Source organism: Numenius arquata, chromosome 2 (genome assembly GCF_964106895.1).
Source record: "Numenius arquata chromosome 2, bNumArq3.hap1.1, whole genome shotgun sequence".
NCBI lineage: Eukaryota > Metazoa > Chordata > Aves > Charadriiformes > Scolopacidae > Numenius > Numenius arquata.
Window position 1 is genome coordinate 40,833,770 of NC_133577.1, and position 13,756 is coordinate 40,847,525.

Sequence of the window (13,756 nt, forward strand, 5' to 3'; positions counted from 1 at the left end):
AACTGCCTGTATAAAGTTGATTACCGCTGAAATTTATAATCCAGCTTCTTGGCTCATGGCTACATTTCTTCCTTGCTTACTTGATCTCTGTTTGCAAAAACTGATGTAAATTGGTTTGGCAAGTTTGTTTAATTCCAGGGGTAAACAATTCCTGACTTGAGTCACTTTTTTCTGGTGTGCCAAAAGTGATGGAATGAAATTATTCTAAGTTACCTGACTGAATTACCCTGGCTATCTATTATTTTTTTTTTTTCTTTTAAATGTTGATAGATTTTACCTAGGAACGCAACTAAAGAATTTAACCATTCACATTGTTTTTAAATGCTGAGGATTTTTGGAGCAGTGTACAGTGCTTAAAAGGCAATCATGGGAGGTTAAAGACTTTCAAAATACATACCAGCACCCCAGTGCCAAAAACTCATATCACTTCAATGAACTGTGCAGTATGTGTTGGCATGATTTACGTAGCAATTTTAAAAGAATCTGTAGTGTTTGTTTATTACCACAGCATGATTGATGGGTTCCTAAGTGCATGGCGACACAATCAGCTGAGCTATTACGGCTGGGAGCTTGATAATTTGTGAGTTACAGCCATTACAGCGTGTCATTTCAGTCCATTGCCAGAAGTCGATAGGGTATCGGTGACCTCAGAGGAACCATGGTGAGACGAGATCCACTGCTGACGATGTCACCTTCTCTCCTGCATAGCCACACAGGCTAAGAGCACTTCTGCCCAGCTTCCCTGGCTCTCCTGCTCTCCTTCTCACGCCCTCCTTGGTAAAGAAAGCCCAGTAAGAAAACCCACCATTTAGCCCAATGAGTAATTCCTTCAGGTTCTGCTCTCATCTGCATCTCTTTCAAATGTTAAAAGACTTGTACCAATGAGACTCAAGACAGAGAAAGTCTGCTCAAATCTTATCTTCTAATGGCCACTTGCTTTGCAACAGGCAACCGAAGTCACCGTGTACCCCCAGAAACACACCCCTCACTGGGAGCCACTGGAACAACCTCAGATCCTTCCTGGAAAAAATATCTCAGGCTTCAGTTTACACCAAATACATTATATCTAAGTCCTCACTGGATGTAGGCATTTAGTTGCAACACAAAAAAAAAATTGAGCATGAAAGAAATTGTATTTATCTTTTATTTTTTTTTTTACAAAAATAAACTATTTGAGAAACAAAAGCACATTTTTTTCCTGACTGTACAAACTACAAAACAGTATGACATTGGTCACTTTAGCATTTACTTTATTGCTTTCATTGAAAGCAAATTCTCTAGACACACCATGCCTGTAAAACGCATTTTATATAGAATTAAGGCTAGCATTCATTTGACATTATTAAGGTCATTTACTTCATTCACTCTAAGAATTAGCAAGCGGTGCCTTAGAAAACCAAGGATTTGATGATAAAAAATGCGAATAACTGCAAGATAGTCATTAAACTAGTACTGTTCCACCAGCTGGATTGCTTTGCCAGTCTGTCAAAGATGTGGCTTCCTGAACAATTCAAACTCGATTCAACAAAAGTCTTAAGCACAGGCTTAATTGTAAGCATATGCTTAGGCCTACCCCTATTCAGCAAAGCACTCGGCACTTGGGTAAGTCCCTACCCTTTCAGTGGGACCATTCATATGCTTATGCGATTTGCTTGACCTACAAAATGGCTCTTTTAAATTAAAAGTGAAACTTTATGATAACATGGGAAGCAAAACCGAAAATTAGCTACAGTCTTGCAATTCTAAACATAACCAATTCCTTCCTTTTGACAAATACATCGGCACTGCATGTTTGATAGCTTTAACACAAATGTTGATTGTCTTCAGTAACATTTGTTACTCAGTTTACAAACTGATACGCTTCAGTTACTCTGTTGTGATTGTACCTGCCCAAATAAATATCAGCGCGGAGGATACAGACTTCCCATAGAAATGATCGACTTTCATCCCTGGGAACACACGCACAGGTCAGAAACATTATGCTAACCTTGGTTAGAAAAGCCAGAGCTGCCAGCTGATTTATAACCAAAATTATACCCTAACAGTGTATCATATCTTGTATTTTGCTTTGTTTTTTCTTTAAAAAAAATCACATTTTCAAAATGTTGTTTTATTGCACATTCATCCTGGTCATGCAGGTTATTTCTTTAAAGTTTTGTTTAGCACTCTATAGATTAGAATGAGTAATAGTGCAATTATCTCTCCGGCCACAGCCGCCTCATACCTAACAGCTGCCCATATTTATACACAAACAGCTCTTGTCACTCACGCGTCAGACTGAGCCACTTTAGGTGTCAGTCTGTCACCTTCACATATGTTATCTTGTCAGGATCAGGCAAGATATGATTTGAGGCCATCTTGAAGAAGACAAGCTGCCGACCTGCACCAAATAGGAAAAAGGGAGGGGGGGGGGGGGGGAAATAAAAAGATTTAGAAGTGATGAGCAAAAGGTTGCAAACTTTAAAATACTGACATTTCATATTCTTCTTCAATCTATGCATTCTTCAGGCAATCTGAGAGTGAACTCTTTCTTAAATTCCCCTGGTATAAAACTGAAATGCTTTTGTCTACACTGAATAACACTGAATCTCCTCTGCTTTCAGTGTATTTTATGTAATTATGGTCAAGATACAGGCTGCAAATAGCTAGCACAGTAAATGAAGGGAAGGTATGAATATTTTAGAACAAATTTCACATGATCTTTTCAAATGTTTTTAAAGACTGATAAAAACAGGGTTTGGTTCGGGGCATTCATTTGATTGTACAGGAGCAATATCATCTTTGCATGCTTGAATCTTTGCAAAACCAATCAGTGCAATGTGTGTTAAACAAGTCTTTCTCCGAAATTGCTCTTGCTCCGTAGCTCTGGGTTTTAAACAAGCTGGAACTGGGTTTCCACTTCTCATACAAAAGCCACCAGTAAGTGATAATAGCCTGGGGAGTGTAAGGCACCTGCCACACGCACATCCTGGGCCAGTGGGGCTGAATTTGGTGAGGATTCACTCATTTGTGGATGCCACAGCACAGTTCTTGTATCTCCCCATGCTTCTTCACCTGGTGTCTTACTCACATCGCTGTGCCTCGATGGGTACCGTCCCACGGACACCCACTGTCATTGCCTTTCCTTGGAGCAGAGGCCACAGAGATACTTTCCACATCTATTCAACCTCTGCCTTCCCTCTCTTTAACTTCAGAAAACCAAATGCCATCTACTCCCAGCCTGCCTCTCTAGGGGGCTCCCATAACACTATTTTCTTAAAAAGTATCACACGGCAAATGGGAAGCCTCAACTACTGAGCAAATTTCCATGCTGCAGATTTCCGGCACTCGAGTGCTTATGCATCAGGAGCAACATGGTAAAGGGAATGATAAATAAGACTAGAAATATTGCTACTATCTCTCATTTGCTTTTAACATTATAACCTGAGACAGGAGCTGCTCTAAACTTCCTATGAACTTCCCTGTCCCATAATAATTACGTTTTTTAATATAATAATTAACTTCAAAGGTCTGACTATAGATAGTGTGACATGATCACCCAGTAGTCACCGGTTAGCCACAGGCAAGGTTAATATAAATTAGTTTTTTCTAGGTTTCATGGAAGTCTCTGTTTACACCTCCCAGAAGTAGAAGACATGCAGAAAGCCATAGTATTATAATGCCAAAAATACTCTGAAACATATGAACTGTCTAAAGTTTCTACTTGTTTGTGATGCTCAGAACTGGAGACCTGCCCTGAGAAATAGGCATGTGTCTGTTTGCTCAGATTGCTCTGGAGTTGGCTGAAACAGGCACAAATCTGGTGTGGAACCAGCAAGCCAGGGCCAATTCTCCACTTGATGTCAATCAGCACCAACATTTGATTGTACAGGAGCAATATCATCTTTTGCTCCTCAGAGTCTGTCCACAGGTTAGACAAGAAAATGAGTTGCAGTGGCAAATGGTATTTTCCCCTGGAAGTTCTAGTTCTAGTTCTGCTTCTACTTCTACTTGGTCTTAAACTCTCCCTCATCGCCGTCCTTTAGCCAAAGCCCTACTGCGAGAAGAACAGTGTTCCCACCAGCAGCAGGGCATCTCTGACACCAGCCAGGAAGTCCCAGCTAAATGCATAGGAGAACCTGTTTGGTTTTGTGTCAAACCGCAACAACCATATGGATTGGAAAGATTTATTTAAATCCAGATGTTGGACCCTGTCCTGCACATTTAACTGCGGAAACAGGTCACAGGCTTTTGTTGTTGTTTCTGCTGCTGTGTTTTAAAATAAAATTTCAGACCTTGCGGCTTGGAGACCTGTGGTCCACGTGCTGTAGCCCTCTGGTGCCAGCTCCTCAGAGTCTGTCCACAGGTTCCTGCTCTGCTGACAGCTGGCAAAGAGAAGCTCCACCAAACTCAAAACTGCCTTGGCTCTAGCTTCAGAAACTATCCCACTTCTAGCTGCTGCTGGTGGCTCCCACAGCCCAGCCCAGCACGCTCCCCAAACTGTATTAAAACACTTAAAGCAGTCAGAATATGTGATTCAGCTGCTGCTTCTCCTCCACAGCATCCACCACCTACCTGTCCAAGTCGTCTGGTTAGTTAGGACGAAAGCTTTGCACTGGGAGTAGCTGTCACAGATCTCAATGGCTTCGTTGACGTCAAACACGGAGAGGAGGCAGCCCTTATGATGGTAAGATGGCCAGCATCTGTAGTTCTCATCAGGAATAAAAGCTTCAGGCACCCGTCTGTACTCTGCAAATAACCAGAGCAAAGCAATCGTTTTGAAAGCTCCAGCAAATTGCTTGTTTTTAACAGGCAAAGTTTATTATAACAGCTTAGGAGCAGGATATATGATGGAAAAGGTGACGAGCTAGACTGTACCAGCCCCGGTTTTCTCCCAAACGTGTTTATAGCTCTGCACCTTACTTTCCTTTTCCTTTCCTCCTTTCTTCTTCTCACCTTTTTCTCCAGAAAGCGTCTGTACATAGTCTGTGCACAAAACCCTTTCCCCTTCCCCGCTGCGTAGGCGAGGCTTTGGTTTTATTAGGAGTTTTCCAGGAAGAATGTCCCATTGAATAAACAGCATCCACTTGAATGAACTGACTCACTGTCCTACTTCTTAACAGTGAGTGGGATTGTCGGGGTGAGACCCAACCAGGCGTTCCCAGCCCTCCCTCTCCCTCAGAAGAGCATGCTATTTTCCTCCGGCTCCTTTAGAGAAGGAAGAAAAGACAGGCTTTTAATTAAGCAAACTTTTTTTGCTTGCTCAGATTAGCACAAAAGGGGGAATCGCTTGATGGGCCTCCGAAGAGAAGGGGGGAAAAAAAAGGAGCGGGAGCATGTCAGCGTGGTCCTCGCCCAGCGCCTCCGCGCTGCCCTGCCGATTACTCCTCTCCCTTGGCTGCCGTTCAGTCTCACTTGCCTTTATGAGCTGCCTCTTGTTCTCTGTTCACAGCTCCTCTCACTTTCCCAGCCACTGATGGGGGGTTCTCTAATGAATGCATCAGCAAATTCAACTAATCATTTATAAACATTTCTATTTGGCGTCCAGACGCACAAATTGATGGTTCCCTCCTGTCTGTCCCCCCCACGTCCTATTCAAAAAAATAAATAACATTCTGTATTTCTTCTAATTGTATCTATTATGGAAACCAGAGCTGCCAGCTCTGACTCACAGCCTATTCTTAAGTCACTTTGGTTCAGGCATTTTCTGCCTGACATTGCAGATTCAGCCGGCTAGTATTTCAGACAGCACATTGTACGAACACCACCGAGTCAAAGGCGAGTGCCTCTACTACTCTAAACTGCCAGCATTTCAACTGGGAAAAGAAGTACACATCCACAAGTGTTCATTCACACCATGCAGTATGAAATAGCGGGAAACTAATGCACTAAATGCATTATTTTTTTTTAAAGCCTGGCTCATTAAAAGCACCATAAGAAACACTCGCAAACAAGAAGCAAAATCAGAGCTGATCATGTCCCACTTAAATCAAAAGCAAAACTGTTTCCATTAATTCAGAAAATGCAGATTCACACAGACAAAGGAAAAAAAATAAATAAAAATGCAGTTTTACATTACAAATGGTCATGTCTCTATCAAAAACATATGTATTTCTTCTGAAGAGAAGTCATAGCATAAATCAAACTGCTACTGGCTGGATAGGTAAAGTCCCTTTTTTTTTTTTTTTTGAATTTCCTTATCAACTGTACAGTGTAACAACAAATGAATGAAATTGAATAATATCCTCTTATGTCTGTATGGTAACTGCTGGGTATTGATTTGTACCTCACAGCCAAGGTCAGTAAAATGGTATGTGCAAACAAAATGCAAAAAAATCAATTCACCACTGTCAGTGCCATATACAACTATCTGTGTCAGTGTGCGTGCCATGTTGACTGGATATAAAATGTGACCATCCACAACTTTTCTTCACGTGGCTACAGAAATGCCACCCAACACCGCACTGCCCCAAAGCCCACGCCACAGAGGACGTTCACAGAAGGATGGCACTGGCTGTAGCAGAAGATGATGAAGTTTCTGCCCAGTTCTCTGCACCAGTAGGGACTGTGCTCCGGCTCTTCCCACAGGAGCTCTTGGAGCCTGTTGGACCCTGCACCAGGGCTGGGAGGGAGCTGCAGCATCCCTCGGCACACCCTCAGGGCACTAAGCAGAGCAGCCCCGTGTCACATTGTGAATTTTCCTCCATGCAAGGCAGGAGCCCATCTGGAAGACCCTTATTTTGAATTATCATTTGATTTTTAAACTCTTCTGCATGTAGATATGCCTCTAAGTACGCCTACAGTTCTTTCTTCTCAGTACAGCTCTCAGGGGTTAGGCTCTCAGCTGGCGTAACACAGATTTCAAAAAAGCAGCTGTGATTTACCTGACCTGAGGGCCTGCCAGAGGTAGGAGATAAAGTCCTCCCTTTCCACTAACTTTTTCAAGGTGTCCGAGACAGGTAAATCATTTGAGCAGCTTAGACACATTAATCGACAGTGCTAGGCCAGCAATAACAGTGATGGGGATGGGGAGGCCCTGGACTGCAGGTGGCAGAGAGGATGGAAATCTCCACGCTGGTGCTTAGGGTGGTCTCACCATGCAGCAGAGTCCTGTGGCCATCCCTACCCTCCTTGCCACTCCCCACCAGTTCCTACACGAGGGAAACCACCACCATCTGCTCATGGGAACAGGGTAGTGAAACAGGTACACAGCAGCACAAACCACACACAAAGACCATTTTCGTTCGCTGGGAGATCACCAAGTGCCAGACAGGTGAAAACACAGCCACTGGAGTCTAGGTGGAAGCACAGAGGCACACGGGCTCCACAAAGGCAGGTTCTGGCAGCTCCCCCAAACTGTCACAGACCACCGACTGCCTGCAGTCTGGGGATTTGAGTCTCCTACCTACACTGCCTGTGGGGAGGGGAGCTGGATGCAGTGAGTGGAGAAGGCAGGAAGGCATCCCCTCTGCCTGCCGGCACGGTAGGCAGCAGGGATGGTTGCCCAGGAGTGCCTTCCCCTAGGACCATCCCAATGGGAAGGTGGCCACGAGGAGCAGAGAGTGGGACATGTGATGGCCCTGCACCCTGGCTCATGCTCCCAAACTAGCCCAGGGGCTTCCACCATCCTGGGAAGCCAACATGGGATCTCCTCTTAAACTACTACAGTCAGAACTGATCAGAAACTCACTGCAACACCAACTGAGTGCTGGTCTGAGGAAACCACATTTCTCTCCTAAACTCACTTGATCTCAAGCAGAGCAAGGTAGCTGCTGTCCCTGTTTGCACAGCAAAGGCAAATATCCCTGGAATCTCTTGTTTACACAGCAACAAATTAGGGAGCTGACCTCTTAACTCCTATTTGTACGAGTTGTGAAAAAATACACTCCTCACACGAACTAGAAGGGTGCTCCTGAAGGATGCCCCTCCATCGAGATGTGCCCTGGCAATGCCAGGCGTCTCCTGCTCCTCCTTGCACTCCATTAGCCCCAGCCAGCAGGAGAGATGGACTTCAGCGATCAGCCTGGTCACTACAGTGCAGTTACTTGCTCAATTAAGCAATACTCCACTGGTTTAAAGACAACTCCGGCTCAGGTTTTTGTCCTGCCAAGACCCGAAACTTGCTTAAATGGAGTCCGTGGAATTTGAAGGCTCATGGCAGTAAATCACATCATAAAAAGGTCAAAGTTCTGGTCGATTTCCAGACTAATGGTGTTTAAAACCAATAAATACTTGCCTAATGCTATAAATGCAGTCATAAATTTACACTTTTGCGTACATACACGTAGCTCAACACAGAGTACATAATGTCTATCAAGGTAATGGCAAGGAACAGATCAGAGAAACACAAGACGCTCCTACCAGTATCACAACAGAAAAAGAATCCTTTTCTCCATCTACCAATTTTGTGAGGATTGAAGCAAATAAATGTAATGCAGTAAGCCTCATCTTGATGTCACATGACATTTACTCCAGCTTCGCACAGGGAAGCTGATTTGCTGCCCACAGTTATACAAATAAACCCCACTAGAAAACATCTGTCCTGCCCTGTAAACATTATGAAATTTCAAAATATCTTGCTATGCTGAATCTGGGCAATCCTCAGAAGTTTTGTTTTTTAAAAGGTTTTAAATCTTTTTATAAGTTTGCTCTAGTCAATCAAAACACTCTGTTTCAATCAGGCCAGAATCTTCTTAGAAGTTTCTTACAGCACTAGCCAGCCCCCACACCAACCACAGTAATCTTCCAAATGAGCACCTACTCATGACAGGTAAAAGAGGCATCTTTAAAAGCCATCTCAGCATCACTGACTGGTGCAAGAGCTATAAAAGAAAGCCAATGCTTTAAAATCGTGTTCTAATTTTTTTCCATCAAAAATCACCTGCGTTGCCCCAAAGCCGACTACAATCTATAAACATACTCATTTTCACTGTACTAGACTGAATCATATAAATAACTCCACAAGTATATAATAAACTATGTGAAACTGCCTGTGGTTTCCCCCTTTTAGCTCGTTTGAATCACCCTAAATCTGACTTTAATCAGTCCTAATGACCGTTTATTTCAGCCACAGCAGCCAGATTGCATTTTTACTACCAACTATACAGCTACTCGTTGGAAATTTGCCCAGTTCTCTTTTCTAGTTATCACCTGCCAATACACCATGGGTCAATGACACAGACGCAGTAATGGTCATCCTTGAGAGAGAAATCCTGTTGCTCCTTTTCCTCCCTCCTCTTTTCCTCCCCTCTCGAGAGGAGCACTGGCAGTCGACTCCGGATTTGCTTTTAATTGCTTTGCTTACAAGTAAGCAGAAAGAGCCTGATCTTGCCAATCTCAGCAAAAAGCGGTATTGAGCAGTGTTTTGCTCTACAAACAGTCCCCACCGATTCCCAGGGAGCTTAAGGAGAACGGAATCACATCCTAAATAGACAATAATACACTCATGTTTTCGGTACGCTTCATTTTACGCTGAGATTTTTCCTCATGCTTCAATACCTCGCATTTAAACATGCTTCTGACGAGAAGCCTCGCAAAGCGTTACGGAAAGCTATTTTTTGGCCTGTCTGAGAGAGCGCCATGCTAGGCGTATCCCGCGTGCCTCTGCTTTCAATCATTTCTGACGAGTCCCAACTGCTTGGAAGGGCAGGCAGGCCTGGCAGGACAGGGCTCTGCCATCAGACCGGGAGATAGCCCTGCTCCTCTGGTGAGTATTTCCGTCCTTTGGCTGCTTCCCGCGGGCAGGCTGGAAGCGAAGTAGGGCTCGCCTCTTTTTATATGCTTCTATTGTGCCTACAGTAGAGCCATATTTAAATCGGTATGCAGGCTGTCACCGAAACACAAATAAATAAGGAGAAGAACGACATGTTCCCTTAGATTTTATTCCCCTTAACATGACACAGCTGGAGCCGTTTTCCTGCCTCGTGCCCCACATCTCAGGGCCGTTCACCGGGCTGCGGAGCTGCTCTGCACCCACAGCCACCTCTGCAGCTCACACCCATTTACTGATGGCAACTAGCCCGAACCAGTGCCACGGCCGCTTGTAAGCTGCATCTGGCACATAAAAACAACGATGCTGATGACGGACGAGCCAGAAGTTGTCTAGGTTCATGTGCGCAGGGTATTTAAGCTTAAAGACAGATGCCTACAGGATTTGTAAAAGACACTTGGTGTCTTCTCTAGTGTTCTTGAAAGGAGCTGAGGACCTAACCCATCAGCAGAAAGCATTTTGCTGTACGCTGCTGCCAAGACGGACCTAGAAAAGTTTAGCGACAGGAGAACAAGTTGCCCAGTGAATAGGGCATATGGCTTGCACGATGGTGGAGATGGTGGTGTGAGCAACAACTAACCAGTCACTACAGAGCTACACAGCCCCACTGGATTTCCAGTGCGGTAAGGGTGCAAAGGAACCTGCTGCTGCGTTCCTCTGTGTGCTGGGACTGCCCGGCTGCTGATGCAAAAGCCCTCTGTGCCTGACGAGCCTGGAGAAGAGAAGGCTCCAAGGAGACCTTGTAGCAGCCTTCCAGTACCTAAAGGGCCCTACAGGAGAGATGGGGAGGGACTCTTATCGGGGACTGTAGCAACAGGACGAGGGGCAACAGTTTTAAACTGAAAGACGGGAGATTTAGATTAGATACTATAAAGAAATTCTTCACTGTGAGGGTGGTGTGACACTGGAACAGGTTGCCCAGAGAAGTTGTGGATGCCCCATCCCTGGAGGTGTTCAAGGCCAGGTTTGATGGGGCTTTGAGCAACCTGCTCTAGCAGGAGGTGTCCCGGCCCATGGCAGGGGGGTTGGAACTAGATGATCTTTAAGGTCCCTTCCAACCCAAACCATTCTGTGATTCTATGATTTCCCCCTCAGCTGGCCACAAAGCAGCCCTGACGTCCCTGGGAAAGAACCACTGAACGCACAAGTGCCAGATAAAGCAGGAATCTGGGCTTTCAAGGACCAGGCTGTGGTATGTTCCCAGCTGAGCCTCCAAGTGCCTTGAGCAGCATGCGTTGTGCCTTCACATTGTGGCCTGCCATGGGATACACAAATTGCCTCAAAAAACATTCCAGCAACCTTGTGAAATTTCTCTCACACTTACACATGTGCATAAACACACACACACACACACACACTCCCCTTGCTTTCAGTAATTCTTGGGTGGATTTACAATTTCCTAAGCAGGTTGCTATAGTGACCCTGCAGAATATTTTTTCAAAACACTGTTGTACTGTAAATGTTTACATACAGCATAATCCTGCCAAATTGTCTTAAGACAAAGGAAAACATGAAGTGTCTTTGCTTTATGTCCAGCCTTCCAGCTTTTTTAGCATTGAGAATGTACTTTCAACTAACAGCAGCAGCTAATAATGCCTTTCTGTGGGCTTGCACACCCTCGGGCCTAATAATGGGTCATCTATTAGCTTTAATGAATAACAAAGCTATCGGATTTACTAGTGTTAGCTGATTTCACGCATTTCTGAGTAAATTCTGAGTTAACTGAAGGGCTGGGGCTTAGCTCAAGGGCCAAACACCCAGTTGGTACAAATCAGTAAGTAATAAAAATGTTGATACTGGGGCAGAACTTTACTGATGAACATCAGTAGATTTTTTTATAGTCTTTTTAATCTGGATAATTAATGGAACAATTTAATCATTTTTAGATAACATATGTCAGAAGTAATACATGGTTCCTGTTTTAATTCATATTTTTCTGGATTCCAGCATGAGAGACCGACAGTCAATGGAATATAAAAGTATTTGTTCATGGTGTTGTTTTAAACACTGTAATGTTCCTATATCAACATTAACAGTAGTGTGATTTATGATTACAGAACACATACATAGCTATCGAATGTCTCCCACGCCTCTACTCTGTTTCTAAGATACTAAAGCAAAGTCCAGAGCATAATATAATTTACAGCACTATAAAATCTTTTACAACTGAAGCACAGTGAAAGCTTAATATCCAAGACCTTCTGTAATATGACTATGTCATCTTGTTAAACTTTATTTATGGGAACACTAGGGCTGACAAGAACTTTCTTCGTGTCACTTCCCTACTGATTATCAATATCACCTTTCTCACTTCGTGGTGTTCACAGGAGAAGGTCTTCCTTTCAAAAACATAGGTTCAGATAGATAATAGACTGTTTCCTCAAAGTTTATGTTTAAGTTACGGCCTTGGATCACTTGCCCAAGATCACGATCTCTTCTTTCCTAGTACAAATTTACAGTGGTCTATCCAAGACAATGGATAATTCAAAGCATTTAGACCTAATACAAATTCTGAAGCACCATTACCTGAACCTTCTGTGGGTTTGGTTTTCTTTTTTTCAAAAAAAAAAAAAAAAGAAAACAAAATAAAATATTGCAATTCTTGGGTCTGAATTCTCCTCTAGTTCTGCTTTTAGGATTTCAAAATAGATCACCCACCAGAAAAGCCTTATTTTGCCACAACCCTTTAGATGCCAGAGGAGACTGGCATTGTTAATTCTTGTCATGTCTACTGTTTGAGAGCAAAAATCCTGGGAGACAAGTCACCTTGTGAGACTTCCATCATCTGGAGAAAAACTGATACAAACTTGTGGCTGCCCAATCTTGGCACACTGGCATACGAATGCAAAGCTCTAATTAATTCTGATCTGGCCTGAGAACCACACCATCATCTCTAGTTTTATCTTAACCTAGCACTGGGTTGGAAAACACTCTCCTTGAACTTTCATTATGCTCTAGAGCAAAGCAGAAAAGGTTTAAACTAAAATTCCACAATCTTAAAAATATTTTTTCTTTGCTTTCAGAGAGTAACACAGTGTCCTCCTAGGCCCCAAACAGGGCCAAAGTACGATCTCAGCTGACAACTTGAGAAAGTATCACAGTTGTCCATTTTCACCCCTGTCTCTCCCTCCACCACCCACCAGGAGTTACACAAATTATTCGATCTGCTCAGCTGTTCAGCCCTGGTTTCTGCAGTCAGGACACCAGCTCAGCTGAAAATGTCCTGCCAGCGGGAAGAGGTTGAGCACTTGGACACCAGTCCTTTACAGCACCACTGTCACCTTCTCCTGCAGCTTCACTGTACCACAGAAGAACTGCTGATTCCATAATCTCTGGATCATTTCTAACTAATAATTTCTAATTCCATAATCTCTGGACTGAGAATATTAAAAATTAATTCTAGCATGGTATTACCAATCAAATAATGGTTGAAGAAGGAATTTTTTCAGAATAAAAATGATACAAATGAGTAGGCAGGTGTATTTTCCCCCTCACAATATAATTTCTTCATACTTTTCTGGCAAGGAAAGGGAGCCTTAAAATAGAAATAAATTACAACCCCTTTTCTGTTTGGTTAAAGTAGCTTTAGAACAAACAAGAAACAGGCCTGCACATCTTAAAGGCATGGCAGCCAAGACTGAAAACACATCTCATCTAAGAGTAGTTTCCACTGAGATATCTGATTCCTCAGGCTTGCCATTGGTTGAGAACATTTTCCTATCAAGGAATACAGTATTGCACTCACAGTCTTTACTGGCCAAATATGTTACACAAAGCATCTATGGATTTTCAACATCTTTGCTCCCGCTGTAGAGTGTCTAAGTCCATGATCAGTGTCCTACAAATAAAAAGGGCTCCTTGGAGAGAAGGGTGTTACTAACCATGAACCGGGCAGTGGATTCTGCATTATATTATCCAGGACTCTATGGAATTAAACTAACACAAAAATGTGTAATTATTACAGTAGCCAAATATACATGGAGGTCTGCTCCATATTAGTAGAAACCT

General features: G+C 43.3%; 1 protein-coding gene across 1 annotated transcript in view; it reads right to left on the reverse strand.

The window, feature by feature from the left end:
* Window positions 1-258: 258 nt before the first annotated feature.
* The window catches only part of PKDCC (protein kinase domain containing, cytoplasmic), a 37,906-nt gene continuing 24,408 nt past the window's right edge, over window positions 259-13,756 (reverse strand). The window contains exons 6-8 of the mRNA XM_074168624.1: window positions 4,555-4,728; window positions 2,270-2,380; window positions 259-773 (exon numbers count right to left, since the gene is read on the reverse strand). Coding sequence (XP_074024725.1) covers window positions 2,295-2,380; window positions 4,555-4,728 — 260 coding nt within the window. The 3' untranslated portion in view covers window positions 259-773; window positions 2,270-2,294. The remainder of the gene's footprint in view (window positions 774-2,269; window positions 2,381-4,554; window positions 4,729-13,756) is intronic.